General features: G+C 37.5%; 1 protein-coding gene across 11 annotated transcripts in view; it reads left to right on the top strand.

Moving 5' to 3' along the window:
* The window catches only part of AOPEP (aminopeptidase O (putative)), a 157,830-nt gene that overhangs the window by 29,733 nt on the left and 105,396 nt on the right, over positions 1-22,701 (top strand). For 10 of the 11 annotated variants that reach the window (XM_027653271.1, XM_027653268.1, XM_027653273.1 and 7 more), the window contains 2 exons: positions 18,561-18,750; positions 20,505-20,614. In XM_027653271.1, the coding sequence (XP_027509072.1) occupies positions 18,561-18,750; positions 20,505-20,614 (300 nt within the window). The remainder of the gene's footprint in view (positions 1-18,560; positions 18,751-20,504; positions 20,615-22,701) is intronic. The other variant, XM_027653270.1, reaches the window with a different exon arrangement.

Here is a 22,701-nt window from a genome sequence, read left to right as displayed (position 1 = left end):
CAAAGACCACAGCAATACTTGTTCTCTGAAACTTGATAAACTTCAAGCATATTTTGTCATTGTGTAAGTCTATGATTTCTGAAGACGTCAAGGGGGATTATTACCCTGTTGAAGGCTTCTTTTGACCTTTATAGGGAAATGTTAGAAGGGCTTGTTTGAGTGGATTTCCTATGAACTGGTGCTTAAAGAGCTCACTTTTCATATTGTTCCTTTTCCTTCTCTAAAGTAAAATTTAAAATAGAATGTGTAATATGAGGAAATTCAAGTCTAACTTGATTGTGAAGCAAGTGGAAGCACCACAGAACATTTACAAACAGAAGGAAAAGTTGATTTAAGATTTATATTTCTTCTAGTCTGATTCAAACTTTTTCTGCTGTTTTTGATATTTTTATAGAAGTGTGATTGTCGTGTAATTTAAAGTGAGCAACACACAGGGGCTTTTAAATCTTTTGAAATACACAAATAGTAAACTATTTACTCCGGGGCAAAGATTTGAGGGTGTTTTTTAGCTTCCAGAAAGCTTCAGAAGGAAGACAAATTCAAAGAAAAAATAACATTAACTCAAAAGAATCCAGGCAGAATATTTAGAACATCAGCTACAAAGTGTTGAAGATTAAGTATTTCTCTGCAATTAATAATTTCTCTTGTAAGCATGTATTTCTTCCACATTTCTCCACAAACTTGCCAGATATATACCTTGACTTTTCTGTAGTACCATGTTATATTCATATTAACACATTCTTTCAGAGGAAAAAAACCCCACAACTTATCACAGTCTATAATTAGTGGAATCATTTATTAGTCATTAAGAATAGTTCCTCTTCCATGACCACCAGTAGAAGCTGTAAGATCATTGTTTAAGTCTTACTAATTTTTTCTCGTTGAGTGCTAAGTGGTCAGACAGGAGTGAAATGAGGCCCTTCACCATTAGACTCCCTTGCAGTGGGGATTTGGACCTTGTGGTTTTCCAGTGGTTTAGGGCTAGTTTCTGTTCCCGAAAATATCCAGTTTCGCCAGGAAATTCTTACAGAAACAAAATCCGGTGGTAAAACTCTAACTTTATATAAAGTCAGGAGGCAAGAATGCCTCTCTCATTGCAGTTGGAGTTTTATTTGTGTTTGGGGTTTTTTTTGAGACCTTCTGCAAGGATTTTTTTTATATACCCATTAACTCTGACCAAAGTAACTTTATCTTCCTGGACCTCAGTTTAGCTTTAGGTCTTATTTATCCTTGTCCTCTTTGAAAACGTGTCTTAAGTTGTCTTTTTTAATGGCATTGGTACTTGGGATTTTTTACCCACTTCTTTCAGCTGCTGCAGGTCTGGTTTTTTTCACTTTCTATACTATTGTATGGTTAAGTTTCTTTTCCTCATGTGTGTTGTGATTTAGTACTAGCTTTGATCATGACCATTCAGTTGAGTCTTCTGCTTAATGACTCTTATTTCCTATTCTTCCTGTTTCTTTGCTGTCATAACATTCTGTCGTTTGGGAGACTTCATTCCTGAAGAACAGTTTTACTGAATCTGTGGTCTTCAGCAGCTTATTTGACCTTAGAGTACTCCTTTTCACTTCAATAGTTTGCTGATCCCTTTCTCCTTATGCTCAGTCCCAACACCTGCTAGCATGGGGCTGCACAAGGGTGTGGGTCAAATTTCAGTTACTTTTGATGAGAGGTAATAGATAAGACTTTTATTGCTTCGTGATCCATTACTAGTTTTCTAAGCAAAGTTCTGTTATTCCCTTGCCATGTCAGGTCTGAGGTTTTTCTCTAATTTCAGCAGCAATGGACTCGAAGGTGTTCTAGGGGCCTTCACAGTTCTGGGTCTGGACTGTCACCTTCAGGAGACTCCAGCACGTGTCCAAAGGCACAATTTTCAACTTCTGTGCTTTTAGAAGAGTTAACCCAGTCTGTTTGGCTTGTGTTTCTGTTCTGACATTTCAATGCTAATTAGTTAAATTTGCTGCTGAACCCACTGCAGAGCTGTGATTGTGATCTTCCATCAGCTGCTGCTGCTGCTGTTTGGCTAAGAACACAGAACTAATTTTTCAACACTACCGCTGTCAGATGCTGGCAGCTTTGGACCTATTTTGCCAGGGAACGTAATTTCCTCTTTCCCTTCTGACTCCTTTCCACCATGTGTTACTTCCAGCTATTTTACACACCACTGTAGTACCATATAAATTTATTTCTTTAAAATTCAGTAGCCTTCTGCTTCTTTGGTTTGGACAAGAACGTTTGGATATGAGCATTTAGGTGGTTTACCACACCCTCCACAAGAAAGTTTTTTATTTTTAGATGAAAGATTGTTTGTTGACAAGGCATAATGGAAGGCAGAACTGCTAAGAACACCTTGGGCAGTGTTACATTTTCAACAAAATGCACATTTTTGGTAGATGCTATAGGAAACACTTGGTCTAGCAGCTGTGGAAAGATCTTATGGTCCTTCTCTGTTATTTTTTTGAGTGTGTGTGTTGAGAGGATTGGCTGGTCTTCTCTTTTGATTTTTTTTTTAATCAGTAATAAGACAGGAAGGGATGTATTTAGTAGTGCTTTGGATGTTTTCATTAAAATAAACTCCATGGGTGCTGACTTAAGTCACAGATGTTTTGTCATGGAGGCCTGTAAACCGAAGAAATTTAGTACAGCAAAGTGAGTTCTCATTATAGGTTTCTTTAAGTCAGCCCAGCTAGTAAGTACATGATGTACCTGTTTTGCATCGAAATCAGGCTCAAAAGCTAAATTTTCACAGTGACAGTGCTGAGCTAATTTCTAGTTTAGAGATCAACATGCTTAGAGACAAGTCAATAACTTTAGAAATGCTTCTGAATGTGTCTTTGTATTTGTACCTGAACAAAAAAAATCAAGAGCAGTAAAATGTCGTGGGGTATCTGTTGGAGGCCTTGGTCTGTAGGGGAAGAAAGACACACGACACACACACACTAGGATGATGAGACACTAGGATGAGCCAGAGAGATGTCTGCCTGCTCAGCGCAGCAGGCAGCTTTTTATTAAGTTCTCCCATTCTACTTTCCCACACACACAACACAAACATATCCCCACAAAAACACCGAGGAATGCAGCACCTGCACTCAGCCAAACAGATTCAACCTTGTACTCCTTACAACTCAAGGCTGTGTCCATGGGAACTATCCAATTAGCTCCACTGCTCCCAGGGAAAACAGCCCAACACTCTGTAACACTCTGAACCCCTCAAGCTTCGGTTGTGGGGCTGTGACTTCACCTCACAGTAAAATTTAGACAAAAAATAGTCTTAACTCCCCCATACTGTTACTGGAGTTGACTGTGTTAACAGGTATTATAGTGCCAATGTATTGGATGAATAAATAGTTTGATGTAGTCAGTATGGAGACTTCTACATCTGAAGTCTCTATAGTAGGAGAGATGTACTTTGTAGTTGATTTAGCGTGGTCCCCTGAGCTAAATGTTCCTTCCTAAGCATTGAAGCTGTTCAGAAGAGTGCTTATTTTTTCACATTCTTACGTTCCTGTTGGAGTGAAATCGTGTGCAGCTGGAACAGCTCTCCAGTTTCCACAGGAAACAATGCAGGTTGCCTGCAGCAAAATCTCCCTGGTAGCTGAACCAGATTGGAATGTGTGAATGACTGTAGGATTTGCTTTAGTAACGTACTATTGATCCTAAAGAAAACACTAATGGGAGCATAACCACTGTCATCCTCAGCAGTAAACTGTTTTATCAAACTGCACTAAATAGTTAGGATACAAACTATGTGGAATACTTTTTTACTGTACTATTTACACATAGTGACAATGTAGCAAACATTGATGAAGAGATCTTATAGGTGAGAAACGTGATTTTGTCTAAAATAAAGCCTTAAACAAAGTAGTTTTCACCTGCCCAATGTCACACTTGAGCACCAGAATGTGTGTGGTGTCCAAGAAGTCTGTCCAGTGGTCTGGCACCATGATATTTCTGACCAGATGTTAGGCTCTGGATCAGTTACTGTGACATGAAGGATTTGTTTCAAGTCCTGATGTCTCCTGGGTTTTTCTCAGCTTGGGAACCATGTGCAGGTTGCCTTTTTGGAGCAAAAGTTGTCAGTGCTTTCATCATTTCCCCCTTTGTGAGTGGTCAGGCTTTGATCAGTGCTCCTTGTCTCTGGATTTGGATGTGCTTTTGAAGCCTGGGTAAGTTGGGGTCTTGATGACCTGCTAAATTGTATGCCATTAACAAAGGACAGAGAGCCTTGTCTTGTGTTCCTCTGTGGTCTCCTACCACACCCAAGCATTCCCACTCATTCTCAATTCATTCACAGTAGTGAAGCACTCAGCAATACTCCTGCCAAAAATCAGACACTAAGATGATGTTATCTTCTGTGACTCAGTTTTTGCTCTCCCAGTGACATTCTTTCACAGAAGTTTTGTTAAAAAGTAAACCTCATGACAACTTGCTGCTATAATGTTAAATTTGGGCTAGGCTATGAGCAGAAACAGGAGAGTTTTCAGGGGGACATGTAAGCCAGTAACAGTCCTGTAAGCTTGCAGGTATGTGAGGCACGTGGAGGAACAGAGAGACATGGAGGAGCTACAGAGCCATTCTGAATCCTGTACCTTTTTCTCAGCAAGATAAAGATGCTGATGAACAGAGTACACAGACTTCCTGTCTGGAGGATATACCAGTGAGTCAAACAGGCCTACTCAGGAGCCTGTGAGGACCAGGAAGATCCAGGCAATACAGAAGGAACCATAATGGAATGTGTGAGTAAATGTTAACCAGCACAACAACCTGATTGTGGTGAGCCAGTAATACTTGTAAAGCCTCTTGCTTGACAACAATCAAATCAGCTTTGCTGACCACAAGACTTAACTATGTTTGCCTCCAACTAACTGGAACTCTTGCAGAGGTCAGTGTGTGGATGCAAGACCATAGGCAAAAGGTGTTGAACTGGAAACTTAATAAAAAACTACATGTTGATATCATCCCCATGTCTAAGAAGCATGGAATGATTATAGAAAGAAAGACTTTTACCATGAGAGCAGGACGTAGCAGAATTAGATTAGTAAAACTCTGGAGCAGAGTCTGTTCCCTGAGAGCAACTTGATATGATTAAACCTCTTTTGAGTACACATCAGCAGGAGCTAGACACATCACATATATTTGATCCATTGCTTAAGCCAAGTAACCTTGATCTGAGAAACTGGTAATTTAGAATTTTACTCTAGTATCAGTTAAGTAAAAGCTCGTACACCAGAGCTCCTGAGTTTTTGTTGCTCAAGTCCAGGGTGTACAAAGCAGTTTTCAGTTTCTTCCCAACTCCCCCTTCCTTGTATCTTTGTCCTTAAGAGTAGGGTCTACCAAATCAGTTGTGGGTACCTTCCTAAATTGGTTTCTGGGTGAGACTGACTGCTGCTTTGAGAACAGCTGACAGATGCAGCTTTAAGCTGTGTGAGGCAGAGGGAGATTTCAGAAAGTTTGGAGTAAGACAGACATTCCTTTTGTTTTTTATGTGTTTTGGCTGTCACTTTGTCTTTTAGCTCTTCACTCCTTGCTGATGCTGTGTTGTCTGCTGGAAAGCGTTTTCCATCAAGGCTGAAATGATTTCTCGGCTGGCCTGGAGACATCATCCTATCTTGACAGGTGAAGGCTGACTTCTAGCTGTTCACACCTCTGTGACCTCCTGGCTGGCCAGTGTGATCCACCTGCATGCCAAGCATTCATAGGGAGTAAACTGCGTAAAACAGGGGGTTTAGTGTATGTCCTTGAGCAGGAGAATCTCTTTTGAGAACATACCAGACCTTTTCTGGTTAGCTTAGCTTCCCACAGAATTCAAGTTACAGTTCAAGGCTTTCAGCATCTCTGTCATAACAGGCACAAAATCCTGAAAGACCGTGTAGGAAAGACCATGGGGAAACCTGTGGTGATCTGCAGCACAGGGCAAAACTGAGGAGCACTGCAGGGAGGGAGTTAAATGTCGATGAGGTTGCTCCTATTTTGCCACGTGAACTTCAGGAAATAGGAAACAATGCACTGTATCACCTTGCTGGCAGGAGTAAGAGGAATGTTGTTGCCCATGCTTGCTTAACGTAAGTATTTAACACTGAATATATTAGTAGATATATATATATATAAATATTGATATAGATATTGATATATAACACCCCCAAACGCTATCAAAACAAGAAACATCTTTGCTTCTGCTTTTTCCCTGGAAGAAAGATCAAAAAAGAAACAATGTGTAACAGATGTTAGCCACATGGCTTAATCTAGTATGATGTGTAAAACTGTGCAGAATATAAATTTGCTTTGTTTTGTTGTTATTAGTAGATTAAGTCAACTGAAATCTGGTCAAAGTAGTCCCAAATTGTACAACTTTAAGACAACAGAATTAGTCCTGTTTACACGTTATTTAGATGGCAAGGCCTGAGGAAAACTTTCCAAAACTTTGTGTTTACATTACTTAAACCAATGCTGTTCAGTCGTGAGCTTTTGTTTATATACTGTGTATTTTCAGGAATGATTTTCTCAAACATGTAAAGACTGCTAAAAGATTATGAGATCACGAATCCTATGGCAGTCTGGTTTTACGTTATGACTTATATTTATTTATTTGTTAACATTGCTTTAAAGCTTAATGACAGTGAGTTTTCATATTCTGCAGTCAACACAAACATTTTTTTTAAGTTGTAAAACTATGAAAAAAAGCATATTTTCCCAATACAGGTCTTTTCAATCTATCTTAATTGCTATTCCAGCAATAGTCAGTTGAAAGTTATGTGTATTTTATTAGCTTTTCTTATCAATTATATATTTTCACTATGATAGCATTGTCTTTTTAGTGCTTAATTAATATTCATGTGGGAAGTGCTGCAAAAGCTGATCAAAGCTCTTAGGACATATTGATACAAATCTTATTCCTTGTGTAACAGAGCATAAAACTGCCACCAATGGGTCACTCAGTGGTATAACAATAACCCCTCTAGAAAGTGACTTTAATGGTAAATTGTTGGGTTTAGTGTTTAGTTGCACTGTATAGGTTTATAAAGCTAAATCATAAAGGGGTGTCCTAAGGTAACTCTGCATTGTACTTTTGTTTTCATACACGTGCCTCACAGCCATTGTGTGTGCAGTGAATTAGTGCTAAATATAAGATATTGAATACATTGCATATTTGGTGTGAAACTGTACTGTGCAAGGTTGGGTAGTACATTCTAGACACCTTGAAACTATTCTTTTGATGAAAAGTGGTTGTGTCTTCAATTTAAACCTGAGAAGGTGGGTGGCACCTTTTTGTAGAAATGTGCAAGGATGTGTTTAGAGAACTTTTCCAGTGGTTAATAGTAGTGGTAGTTTGCTTAGCACAAAAGACAGATTTCCCTTTTCTGAGGTATTTTTCACTTGTTTGACATTAGAGGCAGAGTCTGGGTGCTATTTTTAAATAGAATTCAACAGATTTATCCTTAACAACGTCTGGCATTTCCTGGCATAGGAACTTCTTAATATCTGCATAATAAGACTGAAATGCGCTATCTAAGTTTGTTATATATACAATCAAAATTGATTATTAATGCAGCACTTAAGGAGTGTAAGGCAGGAATTATTCATATTTTCCTGCATCTCAAAGCAAATAATTTTGTTGCTTTTGTCTGTCTCTTTAATCTTATATTGTCTTAAATATAATCCTTTGTGAAGGTAAAGAAGGGAGTTTGCTGTTATTTTGTACCAGCTGCATTTGTTTATTGGTTTTTAACTGTGGAGTGTTGTAATAATTTGACCTAAAATTATTACATTAAAAAATTATATGAACTCCTATATAAAGTGATATTCTAAACAATGTAACTTACTGCTCAACAAGAATGCTGAATCTGTCAAAATAAAAAATACCTTTCCAGTAATAACCACCTTGAAAGTAGAAAATAACATACAGAACATATTGGATCAGTGCTTAGAACCCAAGAGTATAGAAACCAGAAAAATACGTGAATAGAGACACGTGGCTGGAATGGCTAAAAATATACACATAGTTTTAGATATTTTAATCTAACATACTATGTCTGAAAATGCAAGGCATTCTTAAGATGTTGACCTTGGCACTTAAAAAGGGGAAGAGATTAATCTGTGATCATTCCCAATGAGTTGATAAATTTAACTTTCCTTTGGATAAAAAATAAACTAAAAACAAATTTGAATTAAACTGGTATCAGTTGATGTATAGATGTGCTAGAAAGCTTGCCCTCTAGCTTATATCTCTTACATAGCCAGATACAGTCAAGCACAAATCATCCAGATCTGAATGTAATGTTGTTGTGCTGTAATCTTGTTGTGATGTTAATGATGCAATATCAGATTTTTGAAAGTCTGTTATTACATTAAAATTTTTTTAGTGTGCCAGCTTGTTACTTTTCATTCTGATGAGATTTTGCTTTTACTATTCCATATTGATACAAGAATAAATACTTCATGTTTATAAACTCTTAGCACACTGATCTTTTTTTCTATTCTTGACCTGACTGAAATGTGAGACATATTATAAATCATAACTAACCACTTTCTCACATCATTTTAGCATTAAATAAAATAATATAAATGAAACTGTGCTATAGGTCTACAGTATTTGTAAAATCTTAACTTTGCATAATTTTCTGAAAAGAGATCTATTAGCAGAGAAAGTAGAATTGTCTTTATGAACTAAACAACTTTTTATTAAAAACCACAGTGCACACATCCTTCTATTGTTGGTCTAAACCAAGTCTCTGCTTAATAGCTGTTTACTTCTTTTCTTTAGAATATTTGAGAAACAGGTCTCTGATTTTGAACAGGTGCTAGTGTTACTCTGCTGTCTGGTAGTGTAGATTAGATATGTTGTTTTTCTCTCAAAGCTTAAGTTTTTGCTTGGCTGGTTGATCTGAGTTAATACAACAGTGCCCACGTGTAAATGCAAATTCTTTGAGTTCCCAGGAAAGGCACTGCAGCCTCAGAGGTGTTTGTTCTCTTTCTGAGAAGAAACAGCTCCATCCTGTCTGTGTATGTGTAACTGGAATAATTTGCAGTGGTTGCTCAGTTAACTAAATTTGACCCCTGGAGTTACAACTATGGAGTGATGGCTGCTAGCAGGGTGAGGGATGTGTTGCTGTCACTGAAGAGCTTTTATCTCCAGAATCTGGAATTGAGCCCAGCAGAAACACCCTGAGAGACCCTGTGCTGTCACCTGTGGGGTCAGGCCGTGTAGAGAGGAACAGCTTCTTGTTTCTGCCAGTGACTTTGGCAGCAGGTGGTGAGGACATGGCAGAGCAGAGGTTTGGCATATAACCTCAGGATGAAATTCATCTTTTTAGGTGTTTTCTAAGCTGAAACTGCCAAGTATACTAAAATTTGAGATGCAGCCAAGCACGTGCATACACTGTGCCAGAGACATACTCTTAGTTGAAGCAAATCTCAAAGAGTGTTGTCCCACTTGACATTAAATTCTGCTAAAACTAAAAAGGTAAAGCAATAACACTGTTTGTGGAGATTGATTAGATTTATAGCAGTGGGACTAGACTGGGCTGTAAAATTGCTACCTATTTGGAAACTTTGATCTGTACTTTCTGAAAAATTATACACTTTACACAACCTTTTGATCTTCAGGTTCACAAATCTAAACTGATGTGAATGCCAAATACCATTGGAGGTTTCAAACAAATTGACTGGTGCTGGCAAGAATATGTAGAAACAAATTTTAACCATTTGGGAAGACATAGACCCAACTGACTCTTCAGGGAAGTATCCAACCAATAACTGTTATTAACTGGATTTTAACTGGAAACTTAATTCTCTTTGGTATTGTTAGAAATTTTGGAATAGGGTCATGTTGTGTGAGAGGTCAATATCCACATGCAAATATGAATGCATGGTCTCACAAAAAGAGGGAGTGTTTAGTGTATTAGCAGAACTGTTGTCAGGACAGTATGTGGGAAGCAATCATAAATTCTCTGCTTATTTTAAAATTTAATTTCCTCAGTGATTTAAAAAGAACCAACAACACAGCACCTAAACAAAAACACCTCAAAATGAGTGTCTTTTGACCCATGGTAGTTTAGTTTTTGTGGTCTTGCAAGGTGGGAAACCACCTTGCTGTATTCTTTTGGACTTGGAAAAATACTTGCTAATAGAATCTGTGTTAGCGTTAGCAGTTTACCAAATACAGAACTTAGCATTATCAATTAACAATTTCAGAACTACCATTCTATAGTCAAGTGGATTGGATGAATTCACAAAGCACAGGTCATCAGGCCACTGTTGGAAATCTAAGAAATGTTGGATGCAGTTGATGTTTATAGAATATAAAGGTGTTTGCTTCTTTTTGGTATCTTCAAAGAGAAGAGGTGAATGTGTTCTGTGTCAGCATCCTGGACAACAGGGAAAATATTTGTTTAGTCCTTGTGGTGGTCTGAGACAAATTTGGAGGTGTATGAAAAGATGAGTTGATAGAAACAGAGTGAAAGTTCATTAGTATGTGGTACTTCCTATTATATCAGTTGACCACAGTTCTCAGTTATGCTGTTTCTAGTCACACCATCCCTTGATATGTGCTTCAGTAATAACAGCTCAATGTCTTTATATGATCAATGAAGTAATTCACATGCACACTGGCTACTTCAAGTTAAACCATACCCTTGCTATATGATTTGACAATAATAGCTGGATGTCCTGTATAATGATAAAGTATTGCTGAGGCACACTGAAGCTCTTCTTTCACTGGATATAATGTAATTAATCTTATTTTTCCATCAGAACAATAAATGGGACTGTGTGTGGAAGAGAATCTGTGTTTGTGTGTAAGATTTTACTTGTAAATAATATTCCAAAAAGGAGGAAAATGAATGCATGACGAGGAGGCTGATGTTTCCAAAAGATTTTGTTTACAGTTTTGTAGAACTTCTTAGCATTTATTGTAAGAAGAGTAGATTGTTTTAGTTTTAATAATCATAGTGCTCTTCTGTTCTAATGTTGCATTATCTGTAGGCTGCCATGAAGTTGTTACAAATTGAAGGGCTGATATAACATGAAATGAAGCACCTCTTCTGAATGTTCCTTTTGTTCTGTATTTTACAAATTAGTGTGTTGACATTTGTCACTGGTGGATTTCATTATTTGCTGGGAGTGTTTTAGGGGGTTTGACAACATGAATGGTTTGTCCTACAGACTTCTGAGAATTGATAAAGGCATCTTTGTTCTTTGTGCAAAAGCACAACAGATACCTTATTGATGGAGGGACACAAAGGAGGAGGGTTGTGTGGCTGCTGCTCAGAGTAAACCAAGGAAATAAGCATGCAATTTATATCAGTTTATGTACTGTTTATAGATGACAAAAATAAGAAAAACAGGTAATGGATGAGAGTAGGACTAATTTATTAAAATTCTGCTACCTGAAACATTTTTAAGGTGAGCATGCATTTATATAAACAGAGGATAAAAGCACAGTAGAAATAATGCATTTTAGCAGGGATGTAGAAAATCAGAATAGACTTGACAGTGTTGAATTTGCACCATTCTGCACCGTTCTTGTAAGTAACATGAAAGGCTTCAGAAAATGGATTTTTGAGTACCAATTATTAAAAGCAAGAATTATGGGTTATACTGCACATAGGCAAAAATTAGATCACATGTGAATTGGGTAATCTTCTTGTTTGCTCCCACATTTATAGTTGGCACAAGGAGCAAGAGTATAATAGATATGAACAGAAAATTTAAAAGAATTGGATCTGTACCTCTTTTATGATCTAAGAAGTTCTGATATTTTTTAAAAAAAATCTGAGCTTTACCTTTTTATTTATTTTTTCTTGGAAATATCAGGGATTTATAGCACTCTCTCCTCCAGTAATGTTTGGGATTTCCTGAATGATTCAGGGATATATCTGGAGTTTGCTCATTCTTCAGATGAAGTATTTGTGATAGGAATGCTTAAAAAACAAGAGCGTTCTAGAGGCTTGCTTTGGTTTGTGATGCTGCTCTTTCTTCACAGAGACTTAAAAAGAATCACTTTTGTCTTCAAGCAGATTTCATTTCTGTGTTGCTTTCAGATCAGTGATACCACAGGACTTTACACTGAGAAAAGAATCCTGAAACACTCCAAGAACAAGCAAACTCTTTCCTTTTTTGTTGGTTTTACTTTTTTGTTGTGGGTAAAAACTTTCTTCTGTATATTAAATGTAGAAAGATCTGACCCATTCTTATTTTATTTTGCCTCATCCGTGGTGCTCTCTCTGTCTCACTGTTGGAGTTGGTTATTTGCACTTTGTCTCTCAGCTGTGCTAATAATATCTGCCAGAAACTTCCTGATGTACTGAAAGGAAATCCAGATCCATTAATAACAATGATGGAAAGCTACAAATAATGAAATCCATCCACGATCAAGTGATATCATCCATCAGTGACACAATGACTGGAACTGAGGAACGTTGTTAGTGACTGTTCATCATAGTGATAATTTTTAGCAAGAATACAAAGAATAGTTTGGAAAGTCAATGAGACAAATGATGTGTTCATTTCTAGTATAAAACAAAAGAATCTTCTTTTTAAGCCTTCCCTCTGGCATTCTAGAAGGAAACAAACAAAAATACTATCACACAAAAGTATTTCATATTTATGAAACGAGAGGTGTACCTGTATTTACTCACTTCTTGTAAAAATTTTACATTTTTTTTTACATTACTCACTTCTTGTAAAAATAATATGATCAATTAAAATAATTACAATGATCAGTGTCCATCCATTGCTATTTTCTGTTCACTTTTTTTATTTCAGCAAGTGCATAAGTGCATAAGGTTGATTTTGTGGTCCTAATATAAATCAGTTTTAAATGAGGGAAAATTAATATAAATGAATGGTTCTAACAGAGACTTTCCACACTATTATTTCTTATTAAGCATTTTCACATGGCTAATAGCATAACTGTTGGGATTTTTAAATACTTTCTTCAGTTGACAGTCTCTAATATTTGGAAGGACTCAAGGAAATGTACTAACAGTTTCTTATAAAATCTGGAATGTAGCAAATTCAGAATGTTAACCAAATATTGCATTTTTATCTATATATATAAAAATCTTACTGGAATTAGTGGGAACATGGTATTTCCTCTGGCTCCTTAGACATGAGCAAAATTTTTCCTTCGACCCTCTTTTGTGATCCTACCTATATAAGCAAGACTAGGGATGTTTTATTATTTTTGTGATCGATCTACTGTCTTACATAAAATAAAAAAAGATACTAATATGAAAAAAACTTAAGATATTTTGCTGAACAATCTGAACTAGAAATATTTTTATTTTCTTCATCTTTATTTCTTACTCTTTAACTGAAGTACTCTAGATGGACTTCCAATCTATCTGGTTTTCAAGAAAAATAAAAATAACCTTATAGAATTATAGCTTGTAGGATTTGTTTGGAAATTAGTGCTCTGAACAGTACAATATTTTACTATGAATATTTGGTAAGGGCTCTGGAAATTGGTGTCATGAACTATTTTCAGTAGTTAGCAGTGTCAGTGCTTTTTGAGGAGCAACTGCAAGTGAAGTGTGAAGGTTAAAAATCAAGGTACATAAAATATAGAGTTGGCTTGGTTGTTGGCTTTTTTTTGAGTTAAACAGATGCTTATATTTATTGATGTAGTTGTATTGGCACTTACCCATAATCAGGTAAATATGAAAAATTCATTCTGTGCTATACAACATGAAAAACTGTAGTCCCTCCAGGTGTTTCTCTTGAAAAGCTGGCTGTAAGATTTTTGGCACTATGGTAGCCATTTGTTCCTAGGAGGTATTGTGTAATTGATTTTTATAATAGAATGCATTACTTTGTGTTTTTTGGGAGGCGGGAGGTTTCAAACAAATCTGTATTAAAAAATCTTGATGGGAGCTTGTGGTTTTGAATCTGTAATTCTTTCTTTTCCTCCACTCTATAATTTTCTGTGTTTCCTTCTTTCTCTTTACAGTAGCAGGCAGTTTGCTGCCCGTCACAAATCCTGGGTTTGTGGAAGTTTCTGAATGAATAGATATTGCTGTGCTTACATAAGACATTAGGAAACAATATCTAGAGAGTTATGGGAAAGGTTCATGCCCTGCAAATTCTTCATAGTGATACAGAATGTGTAAGATGAAAAGCAGTGAGCTAGAGCTGCTATTAGATGTCCTGGGAGCATCAGGGGTCAGCTGGTGAATAACTCCTCACCTCCACAGTTCTTTCTTGACTGCTGCTTGTTCTTGTCTCCTCTAGTTCCTCATGACATTGTTACAGATTGGGTTAGTTTACTGGCAGTGCTTGAATCTCAGACATGAGACCCAAGTCTGCATGGAAAATACAACAATCTCTGTTTCCTTCTTGATTTGCTTCCCACGTCAGAATATTTTGAACAGGCAGAATTTATTGGATATGAGTGCAGCAGGATATCAGGCACACAGAAGTTGTGTTGTGATTTTTTGTAAAAACCCAATTAAAGGTGCTTGTCTTACCCCTGTCAAAGTGTGTGCTCTAAGAGAGAGTATAAGGCATAATTGTTTGAAGGAATTAGTTGTATTACTACCAGATTGTTCATTTGCAGACAACACCAAGTTGGGTGGGAGTGTTGATCTGTGGATGGTAGGAAGGCTCTGCACAGGGATCTGGACAGGCTGAATCACTGGGTTGAGGCCAGTGGTTTAATAAGGTCTATTAAAAATATCTTCTATATCTTGAGAATATCAGCATGGGTGGATTTGAATGATGGGAACATCAGAACTCTTTGGCCTTTCACACCAACAATTTCTTTCCTTCAGGGCTCAGTTTTTCCTTTATATGTATTCATACCATAGTTACAGTGTCAAGATTTCCCTTAACTGCATTTTAACTGGGGGAGGAAACTTGTTCCTTCATCCAATCCAGCGATGCAAACATCTAAGTTATGAGTGTGTGATTCTCATCAGAATAATTCTGTTTTGCTGTGGAAGTGTAACCAAGTGTATACTTGTTGAAAACAAGTAATTAACTTCCTTTTCTGTAAGAGCTGTTGGGAACTTGTCCAGCTTCCTGGCAAGGACTGGTGGGGTGGTTGTTTTTTTTGTTAACTAGGAGAAGTTTTGCATTTTTCTTACCACATCCAGCCAACCTGTTCTGACCTGCTTTAGAAACTTCCTAGAAGCATTTATAAGCTGCAAAGACCTCGTCAGGTCTTGATGTAATTTCTGAGGTGAACACTTGTCCATTCCTTATGGATGAACGGATTTCTTTCTTTTTCAATTAAAATCAAAAAAATGGATATCAAGCCTTATAATTTGTTCCTAGTAAATCAAACAGATGGTAGGAAGGCCAAATTTATCTTCTGGTTAAAAAACAAATAAGTTGCAAAAAAAAAAAAAAAAAGTCTTGCAATTTAATTACCATTCCAATAATCTTATTTTTCACTTAGACACCTTCTTGAATTATTTTTTTAGGAACAACACTGGTGTGTTGTGCAATTAGTAACATTCATAACATTCCCCAAACACATTGACCTGTTCAAATGAGTCCAGAGGAGGGTCACCAGGATGGTTAGAGGGATAAAGCACTTCCCCCATGAGGAAAGGCTGAGAGAATTGGGATTGTTCAGCCTGGAAAGGAGAAGCTTTCAGGGTGACCTAATTGGTGCCTTCCAGTACCTTAAAGGAGCCCGCAGGAAGGATCTAGGGGGATTTTCTACACAGGCATGTAAGGACAGGTCAAGGGGAAATGGCTTCAAACTGAGAGACAGTAGGTTTACATTTGATATTGGGTGAAAACTCCTTCCTGTGAGGGTGGTGAGGCACTGGAATAGGTTTCCCAGAGAAGTTGTAGATCCCCGTGAGTGTTTAAGCCACACTGGCTGGGGCACTGAGCAACCTGGTCTAGTCAAAGGTGTTCCTGCCCCTGGCAGAGGAGTTGGAACTATGTGATCTTTAAGGTCCTTTCCACTCCAAGCCATTCTGTGATTCTGTGAACACTGCACATCCTAGATGATGTTAGAAATGTAGATTTGGTTGGTATCAGTAGAGGCAGAGCAGAGTTTCTGAAGTTCAAACGTGCATTGAAAATAGAGAATCTGTGTTTTAAAGAAATACGCAGAGTGAAACTTTTCCCCAAACTAATAGGTGCTGGACATGTTCCAGAGACAGTTCAGTCTGATAAAACTGGTCTTAAGACAAATAGGAACTTTGCACTGCTCTGAATTGGAGATAAAACTGGTTTTTAAGGGCAAACAAAATAAAAGGAATAATTTAAGGTGTTCTCCAGAAAGGAGGTTGCTGGCTGTACTCAGATTTTAAAATTAAACTCTGCTGCAGCACATAATCTAATTTTTGACCTTTTACGAAGCTGTACTCATAGTCTTTGGTCAAAATTTAACTCCTATACATTTTTCTTGCTGAAATCATTTGTAATCCTTCTATAAAGGAGAATACTGTTCAAAATTGTAGCATTTCTGTTTTTTAAGTGATTGGAAAGAGCAGAAAATACAGTCTTTACTTTTATTATATATTTACCTGCTGTAGACTTAAAATGTACAACTGTTCAGTGACCCTGTTTATAAGGTGTGAAGTTACTTTTGTCTTCCGTAATGGAAATGTTGCCAGCAGTTTGTCTGTAATGTTATTTACTTGGCCTATTTCTGCAGTTTTTCTTTGCAGCATGTACACATGCCACAGTGAGGGGAGGGATCATTTACTTAAAACTGACTGAAGTAATGTCCTCAAAGTTGTGGTTATTCTTTTCCTCAGGGGTTTTATAATAAAAGATCAATTGTGTTCTGCAGCTTCTGTGTTTGCACCTTCTCCCCATCTCTCTCTCCCTCCCTTCCTTCTCTTAATCAGAATTGTTTTTGGTAAAGATTTGGATAGCTGCTGTTTTTTCTTTGTTCTGTGTTACTTGGTTCCTCAATTTAGTTCTTTAATTTCTTACATTGTTTCCTACAATACCATCTGGTTGAAACGTATTAACTTGCTTGGCTGGGTAACTATGATTTTTTAATAAGGGGATGGTTGTTGAGTATGAGTGCATATCATCTTTTATGGTCTCAGTTCCAGACATTCAACTGGTTGCAGGAAAAATGTGGGTGTTAGAACATTTCCAACGGAAGGGTAGAGCGGGTGGGGAAGCTTTTTGGAATGCTGATGAATAATATTTGACTCTTGGAAATGCCTTAAGGCCACACACTCCCCTCCCATGCTTTAAAACCAAGTTTTAAAGACATGTGGTCTTGAAGGTATCACCACTGTGCTTTATTTCCTTTCTAACTGACTGGAAGTGAGAAAAGAGTTGAAGTGCAGGTGATGGACACTGTGGGTTAGTGCAGGAGTACTTCGCAGATGGTCCTCTTGGTTTGTGCCCTTGCTACTCTATCTGTGACATAGTACACTAATAACCTTGCACATTAGTCAGAGAACTTAATTCTGCTACTTTTATTTCCTAGATATAGTTAGTTTCAGAAATTTTATAGCTTTTGAGAAGTTAAGGTCTGATGTCTGTAAGCATAGCAGAATCTACCTTGCAGTAGAACATGGAGCTGCAGTAACTTGCAATTCAGTCTGTTTTCAATAGCAGAGTGATAATTCATAACAGTTTTTCCCCCAATGTCTTTTTACAGTATTTGAGTCCAAAGCAAAGTAGATACAGATTGGATTGTTCCCCCAGTGTTGTGAAAAACAGATACTCGCTTCTTCTCACTTTAGTGGTTGTGGTAAAATATGTTCTTCTTCCTCTGCATTTGCAGACACGATCAGCTGTTACCATGAGATGGTATCTTCTTAGCTTGTTATAGGCTTTAACAAGCACATGTGTTTCACTCTACATTACTCTTTTTACTTTCAGTAACATAGTGATAGTGATTTGTTTTCTTTAATAAATGTTTCTGTTTTTTTTATTTCCATCTTTGATCATTTAACTGGCGAATTCTTGTTGCCTGTATTCACACCTGCTCATCTCTCTGTGATGAATGTTTCTAATGAAATAAATCAGTCTTGTAGTTTGAAAGTAACTTTGGTTTCAGTTACTTCTTACAGGTAGTAGCTGTTTGACGGTTGAATGCAATGCAACTGCTTGGAATTTTAGTTTGATTCTCTGCCAACCAACAAGAAAGTACAACTTAATTCCTAAAAACACTTGAGCTCTAAACTGTGAGTCATGACCTAGCATGCATATACTAATAAGAAGCTTAGAGGCTAATAAAGCCTATCTGAAGGGAGCCTACAGGAAAGCTGAAGAGAGACTTGTTGCAAGAGCATGTAGTGACAGGACATGGGGGAACGCTTTCGAACTGAAAGAGGATGAATTTAGATTAGATAATAAGAAAAAATGCTTCCCTGTAAGGATAGTGAGGCACTGGAACAGTTTCCTGGAGAAGTTGTGGGTGCCCCATCAGTTGGTCTGTTCAAGGCCAGGTTGGATGGGGCTCTGAGCAACCCGATGTGGTGAGAGGTGTCCCTGTCCACAGCAGGGGGCTGTGACTGGATGATCTTTAAAGTTCCTTCAATCCAGGCCATGCTTTGGTTCCCTTATTTTGGTGGCCATGCAATGCATGTTGTAACAGGTCAGTAATATATTCTGTCACTGGTTTTGTGCAGCCCACACATCATCTTCCTGTCTCAGAGTGTCCTGCCAGGAGGGAACCATCTCTGTGGAACTCGTCTGTGCCATGAGATCGCTCATGCTTGGTTTGGGCTGGCCATTGGTGCTCGGGACTGGACTGAAGAGTGGATCAGTGAAGGCTTTGCCACTTTTTTAGAAGATGTATTTTGGGTTAGGGCACAACAGGTAAGGTGATGGTACATTGTTTCAAAATTGAATTAATGTGGAAATCAAAATTATATATGTGGCATGCATTAGAGATAAATTAAACCTCCTCTGTTGTGAAGAAAAGTATTTTAAAATAATATTGGAATATGCATGCTAACTTGTTTAAAAAAATGTGATCTATGTTGAACACAAATCTTCATGGTGGTAGAGGTCAGTGCAAACGAGAATGGAAATGTCTGTTTGTCAGTTATTACCTTTCCACAGATGTACTACTCAGTTATTAAAATTCAGCTATCAAACAATGGCTCTGCATTCTTTCTACTTATATGGTGTACCTGAAGCTGGAACAATCAAGAGTCTTACTGCATATTGTAATATTCCAGGTACGTAATGAAAATGTTCTGTTTTGTCCAAGGAATGGCCAAGAAGTGTACCTCAAAGCAGAATGGAAGATGATTTAAAATAGGGAACTTCACTTTTTTTTTCTCTTACATGCCCAGCAAGAGTTACTCTCATGTCAGAGGCTTAGAAATCGTCACCTGCCTTAAGGTGAAAAGCTCTTAAGTTGCCTGTCAGCTTGTGAAGTGTTTTTCTGGTGCAATTCTTACTTTTGTAGTACCTCTGCTTCTTCAAGCATTTTGTGTGTCAGTCATTTCTTCCTGTGGCTGTGCCAGGTTCTGCCCCTGAGCTCTGCAGGCTTCCACCTGAGGAGGAGCAGGCTGAACTGGGATCTGGAACAATGCACTCTTCCAAACCTCCATGTTATTAAGTATCAGGCAACTTACAGCACCAAACAAAACAGAATTCCTTGACACTTACCATATTCCTGAAACAAGAAAGAGAGGCTGTCCAAACATGTGGCTTTTCCATTTTGGTTCCAAAACTCATTTGTGCCCTTGCATTCAGCATCACTACACTGCTGTGAGCTCTTCACATTAATTCTTTACTTTTGTGAGTCACTTGAAAGCATTTTGATTGTAGTAGACACCTTCCTTGTAGCTGAATGGAAAGGAGTAAGCACAAAACAGTGTGATGAGTTCCCTTGTTAATGTATAAACATATAATAAACATTATTGAGTAGTTTTGAAGGTATTCAATCATACAATTTTAGGATTATGAGTATGTTCTATAGTGCATGACAGTAATTTCAGTTGTGACTGAATGTAATTCAGGGTAGTATTGGCTGCTTTTGCTTTCCCCCATCTCACATCTATTCTTATAATAGAGAAACATGAATTAGTATTTATTTGTCAGCTGACGACCTGGCATTTATTTCATAAGTATGAATCTCTGTTAATATTACATAAATGGGGGAAAATACCACAGGGAACTTTCACAAGTGTAGCAGGAATAGTAGGAAAGAGGAACGAAGTCAGGACACAATACAACTCTGAGCTTTCAAGCTGGGTAAAGATGCCATAAAATCCTCTATGCCAGGTACCTATACTGTTTGTATTCAGTTCATCCATTGCCAGTCACTAAAGGGAAAACAACATGCTCATCTCTCTCCTCAGTCAGAACTATTTAACAGTCTGTTGATTTGATGTGCACAGTGAGGGTTTTGTTTTGCCTCGTGGTGCTGTTAACTCTCATAGCAGCAACCGTTATTTTTTGGCTCTTTTTTTTTCCCCTTTTTTTTAAATCATTGATATTGGTACATTTCATACATCTTCTAAATATTAAACAGAAACAAAACAAGTTTCTTGTTCTGAAGGTTGTTATTGTGTGTTGGGAAGGAGCACTAAGTGCTCTGTGTGTGTTTGTGTCCCAAGCAGCTCTCCCATGAAGAGGTAAAAGGGCAGCAGCAGCTGAAAGCTTTGCTTCGCTGGCGCCGCCTCAGGGACGAGGTGCAGAACTCTGAGGAAGAGCTGCAAGTTTTGAGGTAACAGCCTGACAGCATTGCCTTGCATGTGCTCTCTCTCCTGTTTTCCACATTGTCTCCCTTCAAAAGGTATACATCCAAACAATCTGATTAAATCCGCTGTGTTTCCTTATTTCCTTCTAATGAAAAAATAAAATGCAAATTAAATTGACTAGGTTGTTCATCTTGACTGTAATGCAATTGCTTCTCCCTTTGTTTTAGAAAGATTTCAGAAACTATGGGATTTAGTTTGATGTGAAATCTCTCTAAGCAGTTTACAAGAGCCACTATTCAGGGGGAAAAAAGCCATTTCCTGAACCAAGTTCTCTATTGGAAGCTGTAACAGATTCATTTTCTGTGGCTGGAGACAAGCACATACATTAGCATGATATCTAACTGCCAAGCTGAGTGAAGCTTTAAAACACAAGGAAAAAGCATAGTGAACTATATAAATCTACTTTCTCTTTAGAAATTACTAATAACGATATTGAAAATAGATTCTGGTCTTTAAGTACCAGATGCTAAGCTAAAGGCTACTTTTCAGGTAGCTAAAGACATTCTTGCTTTCTCAGTGATTAATAATCTGGGCAGCTCTGACTGGTGGCTTGGAAAGTTGCCACAGCCTTTGATCTGGAGTGTCTGCCTGACTCTGGATCTGCTGAGTCTCCACTGCTCGTCTCCCCACAGCCTTCCACCAAGAAAAACAACTTTACTAATCCCAGTTCAAGTTAGGCCAACAGTGACCAGATCATGGAAATATGGACAGATTTCAAGAGATTATGGAGCCCATTTTCCTACTCTGGAATACAGACCATACACACAGACCATCCCAAGTGGGTTTTTACTGACATGTTCTTAGAAAGCTCCAACAAAAAAGTTTTCGTAAGAGGGCCAAGCTGTCTCAGTGTCTCAATAAGACAGCTAAACAGTGTTAACAGTTAAAAATTGCTTCCTAAAGCACAGCTGAAATATTGTTTATTTCAAACTATGTAGATTTCTTCTTTTCTTTCACCAAGAGGAAGAACAAATTGATACCCATCTTCTATGTAATCAGCTTTTAAATGTTTTTAAAAGACTGTTGCCATTTCATTCGTTTAAGGTCTTCCTTTCTTTTTGTGCTTGCCCAGTAGGACCTAAAAGCCTTTTGGGCACTAGAGACTGTTCACCAGCATAGAAATTCTTCTCCTTGACCTCCTGTAATCTGAAAGCATATCACCAGCTTTGTAACTGTAGCCTTTCATTGGTCTGGTTTACTTTGTGTTTATTGATGAATTGTGTTATCCTGTATGTAAGCAGAGTAAATGAATTTACACATTTGTAAGTATGCAATTTGATGACAAATGTAAATACAAAAGCAAGGTTTATCCCTGGCTGTCGTAGGGCTGCTGCCAGCACAACTACTTCTTGACAGGTGCTAGGGTTTTGATTTGTTTTATATAATTTTGTTTTAATATTGGTTCTTGTGGTATGAGGCTTATCTGCATGTATGTTTTCCATTTTCAACGGTATGGAATCACATTTGTTGTCTTTTGTGTTGATTATGTAGCTGTTATTTTTAATAAAATGTTATGTTGTGTAAATTTTTAAAATAATTTTTCTAAGGGCCAAAATCCCCTGTAGATTGAAACTCAGGAAGAATTAATTTCTTTTGAAATTGAAACTTAAGCTTTCTATTGACTTCCACAGTTAGTAGACTTAAGTCTCTGAAGAAGAATCCTGCTTACCTTTTGCATAATGGTATTCTCAATGCTAACACAAAAGAGTGGGAAATAATTTCTCATTTGAAAAAATATACCTCTAATAAACACTTGAGGAGAGGCACATGATTCCAGCTTGTGATTCTGACCATCTCTTCTTCTTTAGTGTCTTTAATTTCTTGCATTTAAGGACTTTCTACTGGTTTAGGTCACAAATAAATACTATCTGCTATTGTTGTAGTGTGGACTTGAATAGGTTCTCTCTTTGCATGTTTACTTGGTTTTTTTTTATTTTCTTTATCCTTCTGAAAGTATATCCTTGTGCTTTCCAAAACTGGTATGAGAAAATTTCAGTCCTTGCCCTGAAGGGACAGGACTGAAGCTGAGCTGGGTTTTGAGCCTGTGCTGAAG

This window comes from Corapipo altera, unplaced genomic scaffold (genome assembly GCF_003945725.1).
Source record: "Corapipo altera isolate COAL_440 unplaced genomic scaffold, ASM394572v1 61305, whole genome shotgun sequence".
NCBI classification, from domain to species: domain Eukaryota; kingdom Metazoa; phylum Chordata; class Aves; order Passeriformes; family Pipridae; genus Corapipo; species Corapipo altera.
Note: the sequence above shows the minus strand (reverse complement) of the source record. Positions and strands in the feature narration are given on the sequence as shown.